Here is a 12,596-nt window from a genome sequence, read left to right on the forward strand (position 1 = left end):
CACAAGACAGAAATGGCAGAGCTGGACCCCAGGGCTCCTGGCTGCAGGCCGACATACCTGCCCCCTACGTCTAGAGGTCTCTATTTAAAACCTTTGCATAACTACAAAATTACAAGACAATAAACTCGTTTCAAGCCGTGTGGAAAAAAAATCAAGGAAGTTCCTTATCTCACTCGGGTTGTGTGACTTCACTCCCTCTGTGCTTTCCAGGTAATTCTGTACGGAGTCAGGTTGCTACTTTCTGTTTTAGGCTAATCCGAAACCTCTCCTGCCTTTTTCATTTTCCACTTTCTTTTCTATTGTAATTTCTGGGGCTAGGAAGCCAGAATGGAATCAAAACTTACCACTGGAATTAGGTTCATAAATTCTTTTTTAATGTACAACAATTAACAGTACATCTCCCTGATGTGGTCAGGAGAAGGTAAAACAAACTGAGACATTTAGTGGCATCTTGAAGTTTTCTAGTGTTCTGTGACAACTAACTTGCCTTCTACTGAGAGGCATTTCCTTTCCTAGAAAAAAATGTACTGTCACTCAAATTAAACTCTCAAGTTCACAGAATTTCCTCTTTCCTAAGGATTTCATTGAACTGCTCTCGCCAGTGGTTACCTATCATGTGACGTTTCAAACTACTGTTCATTTGTATTAGAGAGCAAGAGTTGTAAACCACTGCGGTAGTTAGAAAAACTTTTCGTAAATCCATGACAAGTGATTGTTTATATTTTCAGGCAAATCATTACCACTTTAATCTCTACTCCTAGTTGGTAGAGCTGTGGCTTTGAGACTAGGAAGACTTTGCTTTGAGTATTTCGTCTGCCACATTTAGGCTGTGTGGCTTTGAATTCCTCTCATCACCCCTGATTTTCTTTTTTTTTTTTTTTATTTGACAGAGATCACAGGTAGGCAGAGAGGCAGGCAGAGAGAGAGAAGAAGGAAAGCAGGCTCCTTGCCGAACAGAGAGCCCGATGAGGGGCTCGATCCCAGGACCCTGGGATCATGACCTGAGCGGAAAGCAGAGGCTTTAACCCACTGAGCCACCCAGGGGCCCCACCCCTGATTTTCTTATCTTTAAAAGGTAGATAGCCACTCTGGCTGGCCAGAATGATGTTGATATGAGCCTATGTCAAGAAGTTTTACAGAACGAGGAATTCAGATGTTATCTGTCATCATTGTTCAATCCGACATGGGGGATGGGGGGAATGATGCCATCCACTTTGTTGCCTCCAAAAGCAAAAAATACAGCTGAATACACAGATGATATGAGCATAACCACACTCCAGTAGATAGCACCTATACTAAAGAGCCGAGCCACCAGGAGTCAACATATGCATATATAAATAGACATTTTGGCAAGGGGTTGAAACGTTTTTACTTTTTAAAGCAGCACTACCCCGTTCCTGATAATAGGAGATTTTTCAAGTGTGTTTTCCCCAAATTGAACCAAAGAAAAGTCTGAGGTCCACGAGGTATGTCCAGTTCACAAGGCATCAGCTATGAGCTGAGGCTCAGTGGAGGTCAGGGAAACGGAGAACGAATGGCAGACAAGAGGGGCACCAAAGGCCGCCCATTGTAAAAAAATGTGGGTTCCCAAGGTTCAGGGTCCCCCAGCTGCTGTGCGAATCCACTGCCTACACAGTTTCTACCCAGGCACTCGGAGGCAAGGGGCCCAGGGCTAACATGAAGCCTGAGAGATTTGCTATGAGTAATAAAGTCCTTGTATCTGACTGGTAAGTAGCAGGTCTTCAACCACCAAGCATACAATTGGGACAGGGCTACCTGTTAGCTTGAAAGCAGGGTATAATCTCAGAGCTTCGCAGTTCTTGGCACCTTTTTCTAGAAGCTAAGTTGAATCTTCCAAAATTGGTCAAAGGGTACAAAGTTTCAGTGATGCTAAATGAGTAAGTCCTAGAGATCCACTTTCAGCATAGTACTTGTAGTGAAGAATGCTGTGTTGTATACCTTTGCTATGTGTTATCCTGGATTCATTCACACATTCCTACATTCAGCGGGAGGACATTTTTGGAGGTCATAGATAAGTCTGTAGCATTGACTGTGTCGATGGTTTCGTGAGTGTATATTTAACTCCAAAGTCATTATTAAACTGTACACATTAAATTTGTACAGCTCTTTGTATGTCAGTCATATCTCAATAAAAATTATTTAACACTGAAAGGAGTACTAGCAAAGAGGCCTACTTGACCCCATTAGGTCAGCGAACCCTTTTTTCCCTCTGATGAGAAGTCTCTTCTTTTTGAACTGAGGTGTAATTGACATATAACATTGTGTTAGTTTCAAATGTAGAGACAGCATAAATGATTCAGTATTTGTACATATTACAATACAGTCACCACAATAAGTCCATTTAATATCTGTCATCACACATAGTAAAGCAAATTTTTTTCCTATGATGAGAACTATTAAGATCTATTTTCCTAGCAAACTTTCATATATGCAATTCAGTATTATTAACTGTATTCACCATGTTGTACAATAATCCCCAGGACTTAGTTATTTTGTAACTGAAACTTTGTACTTTTTGACGCCCTTCACTTATTTTTCACAGCCCTTACACCCCCTGCCTCTTGGCAACCACAAATCTGTGCTCTGTAACCTATAAGCTTGGGGTTTTGTTTCTTTTAGATACCACATATAAGTGAGATCATATGGTATTTGTCTTTCTTTCACTTAACATAATGCCCTTAAAGCCCATCCATGTCACAAATGGCAAGATTTCATTCTTTCTTGTGACTGAGTCATATTACATTGTGTGTATATATACCATACATTCTCCATTCATTCATTCATCCATCATTCATTCATTTGCTGGGCACTTAAGTTGCTTCCGTATCTTGGCTATTATAAATAGTGCTGCTATGAACACGAAGGTGCAGATAATTTTGAGTTCGTATTTTTCTTTTCTTTGGATATATACTCAGAAGGAGAATTGCTGGGTTCTAGGGTAGTTCTACTTTTAGTTTTTTGAGGAACCTCCAAAAACCTCCATGTTTTTCATAATAGCTGTATAAATTTACAACCCACCAACAGCACACAAAGTTTCCCTCCACACCCTCGCCCGTACTTGTGACTTCTTGTCTTTTTGACAATGGCCATTCCAACAGGTGTCAGGCGAGATCTCATTGTGCTTTTGATTTGTATTCCTTAGGTCACAGAAACCTGATACACTGTATGGGTTTTGCCTACCCTGACCTAGGCTTTGCCCTTGCAAAGACAGAGGGAAAACAAGCTATTTTGTGAGATGGAGAACATTCCAGTTGAACCCTCAGTCTTATACTAGCTTTTGCTTATCGACACCCTACTTTAAGTATAACAGAGATTCTCAGTCCTGGGATCGTGCTAGAAAGTTCCCTCCCCGGGAACGTTCATGAACCCCAAGCTCTACTCCAGAGATTCAAGCGCAATAATTGGCGGAGGACCCTGAGATTCAGCCAGGGCTGAAAGCCCGCTCCACCTCTTCCATTAGGACCCAGTACTCAAGCCTTGGGAACTGGGGGGCCATGAGAGAACAGTTCAGGGTACTGCTCCACGAAGACACCTCTCAGATCTTGTCTTCTCTCCCTAATTTTTGTTTGAGCGTTTCAATCACTTCTGGTTCTAGTGAACCCAGAACTGGAAGCAGAGTGTGTGCTTTTAAAATAAATATCCCAGGAGTACCTGGGTGGCTCAGTCGGCTAAGCATCTCTCTTAGTCGGCTAAGCTCCGATCATGATCTTGGGGTCCTGGGATCGAGTCTGCTTCTCTCTCTCCCTCCCTCTTCCTTTGCCCCTCCCCCTTTTCATGCTGTCTCTCACAAATAAATAAAATCTTGAAAAATAAAATAAATATGCCAGCCTTTATTTTTGTAGACAATACCTTATTCTTTCCTTCTATTACTGCTGTCCGCTGAATGATGCTCTCAATCCTGTTTCCTAGGTTGCTGTCAGGATCCAGGATTAGGGACTCTTCATTATTGGAGCAAAAGTCATACCTTATTTAAAAAAAAAATAATTTATCATTATGTTGCTTTGTAGCATGGTCCACGGTGACAGGTGAAATAAAAATCACTGGTAAGTCCTGAGATAACAAAGATAATAAGACACGCTTTCTTCTATTCCTTAGGTTTTTCCCTGCATAGTCATCTCCACAACTTAGAAATAGAAAATATATTTTGCTTGCTCTGAAAGCAGCCCACACCAGTGTATCTCCATATATCCTTCCTGTTCTAAAGGTAAATACTAAGTAAAAATGTAAAAATTAGGAAATTCAATATCTAGATTTTAATTAGTTCCTAGTGGAGGAAACATGCAAACACGAGGTGGGGGGATAAGTTATGTTAATGAATGGAAATCTCGAGGAAATAATAGCATTTCACATCTATAAAAAGTCGGCTTTTAATCAGAATATTCCATTATACAGCTAATTTTTTCCAGGGCTAATCAAGTGTATATGGAAACACACAGCATGAAGCAGTTACTACATTCTGTTTCTTTCCAAGTTTTGGGGTATCATGAGAAGCCCCTTAACTGCTCAGACCTTAAGTGTTTAATTGTAAAATGATCTTTTCTGTTTCTAGAAGTCCACTAGATCTCTTATTATATAAAACTAGCTGGTAGAGTACCATTTTAAAGAGAGAAATTGGCATGTTCTCTCAAACACCCATTCTTTTCATCAAGCTTCTGTTTTCATATGGTTTATTACTCAAATTTTGGTGGAAATAGTTATTAATTTCAACACCTACAAAGTTGCTCCCAGACCAAATTCTGAATGTTCTGGTTTTTAGTGGAATCCTTTTTGCTCCCAAAGCTCCAGCAACTGTACTGAACTTTTTAAAGCCCAGGCATGCTTGTCTGACACTCACGGCCATTCATAGTCCATTCCCTCCATAGAATTTGTGGTGAGCAGAGAGCCTTCTGGGCTCTCATGTGTATTTGTCATGGTCAGATTATGGGGATTTTCAAACCAAGAGGAATTTCACAGCCCAATTTCCAGAGAGAGTGAGTGGGTGATCCTAGGCAGCCAATGGCCATCATGATTTACCTAAGATGACAGCAAGAGAATAAAGTAAGTCGAGGACGAAGGTAAGATAGATGGGATTGTGATGACCAGGAAGATGTTGTGTGATTATCCCTCTCTGGTCCTTGAGTTGAGAAGGAACTCCAGTCTTGCTGGGTGGTCTCCTGCCCCGATCTATCATGTCCGGTCCAGAACATTCCCCACATTCTGAGTGGCCCCAGTGGGCCAGCGGCTCCAGGGAACAGGGCTACATCTACTATACACTTTGTCCTCACACCACAGCAAGGGCCGAGCATGTCATTGGCACTCTATGAACACCTGTTAATATACACACAGGCATGGGGACCGATATGCTGTTTCTAGCAAGAGCTTTCATTTGTTTTCTTTGCTCTTTAGTTTCAAACATCTCGGTAAGTACAGCCCTAGCATAATAAAGGTCCATACACCCATCACCCAGACTTAACAGTTATCCAGATTTTGCTACAGCCGTTTGGTCTATCCTTATTATCCTTATGTGATGTATTTTAAAAGCAAATCTCAGATGTCATGTCACCCTTACATACTTCAGCACATATCTCTAAAAGAATGCACATTTTCCAAGATAACAACAATGCCATTATGACACCTCATTGTACCCGCTCTATATATCAGATTTCCCCAAATGTTGGCAAAATGTCTCCCTTCTACAGTTAGATTATAAAATTTAAACTAAGAATAATAAGGACTGGCCATTCCTTAAGGAATTTATGCAATTTCTATAGATATTCTTTCCAGTCATCAGGCAAAATAAGTGAAAGTCTAAACTGTTATTGATTAGTAGAGGAAAATGAACCCAAGAGAAATTATATTCTGTCTCCTTCACTTGAAACATTGTAATGCTATTAAAATCCTAAGTCATTCTGCTGTTTTTCGTTGTCTGTTCTCTGGACTGTTCCATCCATACCTTGAACCTCCGTTTGACCTCCCATCCTTCACACACGCTTAGGACACGTATGAATATACCAGCTCACATAAGCCTTACATGTAGATGGGGTTTATTACACACGTGCGCACCTGTATGGGACACGTGCATGTGTACTTGGCCTTGTCAAACAGCTGAAGTTCTCTCATATCGAGAAAAGACACTTTTAATTGTGTTCTTTCTCCCCCCAAAGAAGTGAAAAAGATAACGGATGCCTCAGAGATCTTAATTGCATATGCTTGGTCTGCAGGAAAGGCAAAGAAATATGTTGGAGTACAATGAGTCTAGGCATTTTCCGAGGGAAGTGCAGTCCGCTGCCCAAGTTCATGAGGGGCTGTTGGCCTCTGATCCCCACCACCCCCACCCCCCCGAGGGGTGGCCGCTGGTGGCAAAAGCCCTAGTATGGAAGCTATACGGTAGACTCATGGCAAGGTCCTCCCAGTGTAAAGGACAGTCTGTGGCCATTTTCTAATTTGGGGACTGTTTTTTGTGTTTTGTTTTTTTTTTCCTTTTCCCTCTTTGTAATTGGAACCATAAAAATAGAATGTCATTTAGGAGCCTGACTATATAACAGCACTTGAAAAGAGATTTAGGGGGAGGGGAATTTGCCTAAGCCTTAAGAATACATCAAGCTCTTAAGGAAGTAGATTGTGCCATGTTTGAAGATGCAAAGATAATCACTGTGCTGGGAACCGTCTTGAGGGGGGAGGAAGCCGAACAACAAGAGGAAAGCAGCGTTCACTCCTGATTTCGCACAGGAAGCCCACAGCACCTCCTGCCAAAGGGAGATAAGAAAGCTCCCAGGCACTATTCTGGACAAGGCCACCGTTATCAGCTTTAGCTCCACTGGGTCCTCTCCATGCTCCAAGCCTCTGTCCCTGGCCTAATGAGCTTTCGGACTCCTACCTCCATTTGCATACAGCGCGACAAATACAATAGCAAGGAGGTATTTATAACCATTGAGACGCAAAAAATTTCCGGGTTAGGGTGTACTCCATGTCATCAATTGCCCTGGAGTTGAAACAAATTAGTTTTGGACTAGAATTGATAATAAACATGTTAAAACAAAACAGCCAATTGTATATCAAACACTGAGACCCTACATGTGATGTGTCGGTTAAACACCAGGTAGGAGCTCTCTGTGGGACTCTGGTCTAAGCAGCCAGGCTGCTGCTTTCCACACGTAATGGGAAAATGCCACCCTCCATAGACGGATGACGCTTTGGGTTGATTTTTCCTGTAGTCGTGATGGATTTGCCCTATTCCCTTCACAATCATAAATATTTGTCTCCTCTGTGATGAAAGACAGATAATGGCAGCCTGGGGCCACAGACAGAGGCAGAGCCAACACTGAGGTCAAAGCTACCATCTTGACTGGGGTCCTCACACACAAGCTAACCAGCCATGGGCTAGAATAATTGTAATCTACACCATGCAATATCACACTCTCCTATAATGGTATTTTCTACATGCTAAGCACCAGGATAAGTGTTTCATATTCTCTGTCTCACTAATCCACATAACCACCTAAAAAGTAGGTGCTATCACCGCCCCCCCCTTTAAGGGACAGGGAAATTAAAGATTAGAGAGGTTAAGTAAATTACCCAAGGTTAAACAGCTAGTAAATGGCAGAGGCAGAATTTGTCACCAGTTCTGGCTCATTCCAGAATCTGTGCATTAACCCTTACTCCACATGCAACATAATATCCATGTACTATCATCACATACGAGAGATTATTACACTTCAGTGCTTCTTTGCATATAGGAGAAAAAGGCTTCTCAAACAGTCACTATACCAATTCTATTATTGCACTGGGGAGTTAATGCCTTTTTTTTTTTTTTTTTTTAGCCCTTTCTGGAATAAAACTTCCTTCCAAAATATGGCAAGCAACTCACACAATTGCCATATAAATTAGAGCTCCCTTTGGCATCCTAGTCTCCGAACCTGGTTCCCACTCACCTTCATAAATCCTTTGGATCCCTTTTACAGGAAATGCGGGGCACAGTGCACCCAAAGGTAACCTTTTGTGTTCCCTGTGCTTTTACTTAGTGCTGGCTTTGAACAATTCTGATTTTCAGACTGTTCGGTCCTCCTGCCTTCCTCTCCCCTCCCCCTACCTCAAATGCAGAGCTCACACTTTTTTTTCTTTATAGGGTGGGTGGAATCAGAAGGAAGCTTCCAGCTGGGTGAGCCTCAGCCATTGATGGTTAGTGTCTGTGTATATTTTGAAGCGGTATTCTAGAAAGGCTCAACACTTCACTGAGCCTTTCTGGAAACTGACCATCTGTTTAGTGCCTGTAAGGATACCCACATCTCCTCGAGATATCCAGTAAGACTTCTCCTTTCTTAAATGATTTCTAGCAAATTCTAGATGGTCTACTCCATAGGCTGAATCTCAGGATAAAGAGAGATTTTTTCTTTTTTCTGACTCGCCTTTCATCCTGTAATAAATAAATTATATTAAACTGATCATTCTTTCAATATTTCTGTTCTGCTAAAGCCTGACTCTTGGTTGGCTGAAGGGAAACTGGCTATTTCTGAGCTACTAGTAATGTGCCAGGCCTGGGCTGGAGTGGGGAGGGGAGGGGCCATACACATTTAATTCTCACAGTCCAACTAATTCTCACTGTCCCCCTTCAGTGAAGCAGGCATTATAATGCCCATTTCAAAAGTTATTTTACAGTTATTTTACAGTAAAGGAAACCAAGACTCAGATAAAAAAAATACCTTGCTCAGACTCACAGAGAAAGCAGGAGACCTGGGATCAGAAACCAGATACACTCCACTCTTTCTACCACACCAGAACTCAACCCATCACACAGGATGAATTCGGCTCCCAAGGCACTGTCCCAAACCTTTATCATCATGCTTCACAGAGTGAGTCTGGCTCAGAGTCACAGGTTAGAGGAAATCTCTGGGAGTCCTCTGAATCAAACTGGTACAAAGTCAGACACCAAGAGAAAGTGAAAAATTAGCTTTCAAGAGGAGAAGCGGCGCCCAGTCCTTTGGTGTAGGGGAAAAGGGAGGGGCATATTTTATAATTACATTTTTGACATAAATTCTGGTTTGTTTGGATCAGGATGTCTTGATGCTAAAACTATAGGAACTCTTGGAATTTTATCATTTTAAAAAATCTTGCAATGAAATAACAAATCCAACTTCTATCACAATTTTTGTCTTTCCTTGTAAATTCCTTGCATCTGCACGACCCCTGGACATGTTCTGGGATGAAGCTCGCCTGTTTTATTATGAACCCCAATACACTGGTAGCAGGCAGCAGACTTTAAAGAGGACCTCTGGGGTGGGGGTGGATGGGGGTGGATGGGGGTGTGCCGTGGTGAGCCAAGCACCCGATACCCAATGGCCACCTACTTGAGACTGAGCCATGCCTGGGAATGAAGGTCTATATCGATTTACAATGAAAGCACATTTACCTGGAAAAGAGGCTCTATAAATCTCTACAAAGTCTCACGACAGACACTAACCTCCCCCGCCTTTTATTTTCTATTTTGGATGATGAAATCTGAGCACTTCTGGTGGGGACTCTGCTTATCTGTTTAATGGGATTTGACTGCACATGCTAACTCTGATTAGAATCTGTTTGTACAGAATATTGAATCATTTCAAGTTAGGAAACAAAGAGGGAGAGCCATAATAAAAAGCAAATCAAGGCTGTAAAATGTCTTTAAAAAAACTAGAAAGAAAAAAAAAAAAAGGGGGCCACCTGGCAGCCTGCCAGAGGGCACAGCCGGGGCTGGTTCCCCATTATGGCATGCCATCATGTAGAAGGGCCTGATGGAAACTTTCTCCTGCTACCGTGGGTGTTGTGTCAAAACATTAGTGACACTGGGCCTGAGCCATCAGATTCATAGAATCTGCAAACACTCTCTGTTCCCCTCCTCTCACATTCTCTCAAAACAAATAAAACAATATAGGGGAGGGGACGCTGGCAGAAAAAGGTGTGGAGTTGGAAGGAGTGTTTAGACAGAATGGTTCCTGCTCCTTCTGCCTCAGGAAAAGGGCCTGGGCCTTCGGGTTGGTCACGGGGTCACAATGAGGGGAACCTGGATGAGTGACTCTCTTGCGCACGGAGAGACCTTGTGACGCCTTGGAGCCCATAATGAAAACTACTTCTTGTCTGAATGGAGAGCGGGGAGTGGAGAAGGCTTTTCGGGGATTGAAGGCTCTGGGTCAGCTCCTTGGACAATGGTGGAGGTGATCCAGCACCCTGGCCACCTCTATTTCGATAAGAGCTTTTCCGTGAGCATCTTGGCCTGTGCTGCTTCCTGCCCTCCAGGGTCTCGTGGTCCATTCACACTCAGAACAAGGCTTGTCTTCCCAGCCTCTGCTTTCCTTCCTCCGCTCTCCCAAGCTACCCAGGACTCTGCCCCTGTCCCCTGTACAGAATCTGAGCCAAGGGCCAAGGCATCCTTGCAACCCTGTCACCAGGGTGACTGAGAATGGATACTTACTTGGCCACACCCAGATGTGGGTCTTCACACGAACACCTATTTTGTTCATTCATTTTTCCTCTAAGTGAAAGATTAATCAGCTGAGGAAGGGTGATTTGATAAACTAGAATTCTTCAGGGAAATCTCAAGAGGAGCTGCAAGTAATATCCTTAAACCCATTCAAGGAGTCTTGGGGTGTTAATTCTAGATATCTCAAGCTATGGCTACATTTTGTTGTCATGGAAAGGAAGGGAACACATGGCTTATTATATTGCTGTCAAGGCTGAAATGTGCAGCGAGCCTTCAGGGGGAGTGGGTGGGCGATCACAGTTTGGCATTAGGAACACAGACCTAGCCTGACCTGTGTTCAAATCATAGTTTTACAACTTCCCAGTTCTGTAAGCCTGGACAAGCAAAAGCCCAACTGTGAGAGTCACAGTCACAGAAAATTGCTCAGAGGACTTACAGTCTTTTCAATCCTTTGAGTAGTTCTGAAATAGAACTTTGGTTAAAGACTTATTTATTTGAGGGAGGGAGCACGTATGTGCACACAAGCGGGGGAGGGGTGGAGGGAGGGGGCTCTCAAGTTGACTCTGTGCTAAGTGTGGAGCCCACTGCCAGGCTCCACCTCACAACCCTGAGATCACGACCTGAGCCAAAATCAAGAGTTGCATGCTTAACTCACTGAGCCACCCAAGCACCCTGGATCATTTCACTTTTAATAAATTCGCCTTTGGTGTTAGGCCACTGATTAACTCTAAGGGATGTGATGATTTCCTGTCCCATGACACCTGCTATAGTGGAAATGTGGTTCAGGAATTTGTGTATAGGATATGCTATGTCCTAAGGATTATGACAGGAGATAGAATTTTTCCTAGATTTTAGTTCCCTAAAATCTTGATTTGTTTTTATCTGATGTGCCCCTTCAGCTCGCAAATGTCTATTTCATGCGTCTGTCTCTCGACAACTAGAAAGTAAAAACATATGGGCCATATCTCTGTACTAGCCTTACCACATTTTCTCCTTTCATTCAGATTCGCTGATTATTTATTGTACTCTTTGTGAACTGCCTCGAATTCTTTGGGAAATGAATGTGTTCTTAACATTGCCAACTCGGAAGAAGTAACCCCATGTTACCATGTCTTACTAGTTATTATAATAGGAGTTAAAAGACAAACAGAAGGGAAATAATTTATGGAAGAGTCTTTTCCTGTCAATAATGGTGAACATCACAGTGACACTAAATGAGTTAATTTACATAATGTGCTTAGCACAGTGCCCAACATACTGTAGATGGATTGATAATGTAATTTGTCATTTTATTATCTCACTAGATAGAGAGCTATCTAAGAGCAGGGCCTGTGACGTGTACCCAAATGTTTATAGCAGCAATGGCCACAATAGCCAAACTATGGAAAGAACCTAGATGTCCATCAACAGATGAATGGATAAAGAAGATGTGATATATATATATATATATGTATGTATGTTTGTGTGTGTACACACACACACACACACACACTATGGAATACTATACAGCCATCAAAAACCTCACGAAATCTTGCCATTTGCAACAACATGGATGGAACTGGATAGTGTTATGCTAAGTGAAATAAGTCAGTCAGAGAAAGACAATTATCATATGATCTCTCTGATATTAGGAATTTGAGATGCAGGGTCAGGGGTCGGTGGGGGTAGGGAGGGAATAAAATGAAACAAGATGGGACCGGGGAGGGAGAAAAACCATAAGAGACTCTTAATCTCAGGAAACAAATTGAGGGTTGCTGGGGGGTAGGGGACATTATGGACATTGGGGAGGGTGTGTGCTATGGTGAGTGCTATGAATTGTGTAAGCCTTGATGATTCAAGGACCTGTACCCCTGGGACTAATAATACATTATATGCTAATTTAAAAAAAAAAGCAGAGCCTGTGTTTTGTTCACTATTATAACTTTCAGGCCTAGCCCAGCCACCTGGTCAACAGAGGAGGAGCATCCCCATCTCTCGCTCAGTTGACTGTCTGATGAGAAGAGTGAATCCTGACAATGGCCTGCCTAGATGTGGATTCAACCCCATGTCAGGTGTCAACCCACCATCCATAATTTACCTCCCACGTGCTGAAAAAGGAACACTACTGACCCTCAAATGACCTCACACATCTCCCTTCAGTAAA

General features: G+C 42.5%; 1 protein-coding gene across 2 annotated transcripts in view; it reads right to left on the reverse strand.

The window, feature by feature from the left end:
* Positions 1–12,596, reverse strand: part of FLT1 (fms related receptor tyrosine kinase 1) — a 171,191-nt gene that overhangs the window by 83,808 nt on the left and 74,787 nt on the right. For both annotated transcript variants that reach the window (XM_032879972.1, XM_032879973.1), the window contains exon 11: positions 3,871–3,985. In XM_032879972.1, coding sequence (XP_032735863.1) covers positions 3,871–3,985 — 115 coding nt within the window. The remainder of the gene's footprint in view (positions 1–3,870; positions 3,986–12,596) is intronic.

Source organism: Lontra canadensis, unplaced genomic scaffold, assembly GCF_010015895.1.
Source record: "Lontra canadensis isolate GAN:19392208 unplaced genomic scaffold, GSC_riverotter_1.0 scaffold67, whole genome shotgun sequence".
Taxonomy (NCBI): Eukaryota; Metazoa; Chordata; class Mammalia; order Carnivora; family Mustelidae; genus Lontra; species Lontra canadensis.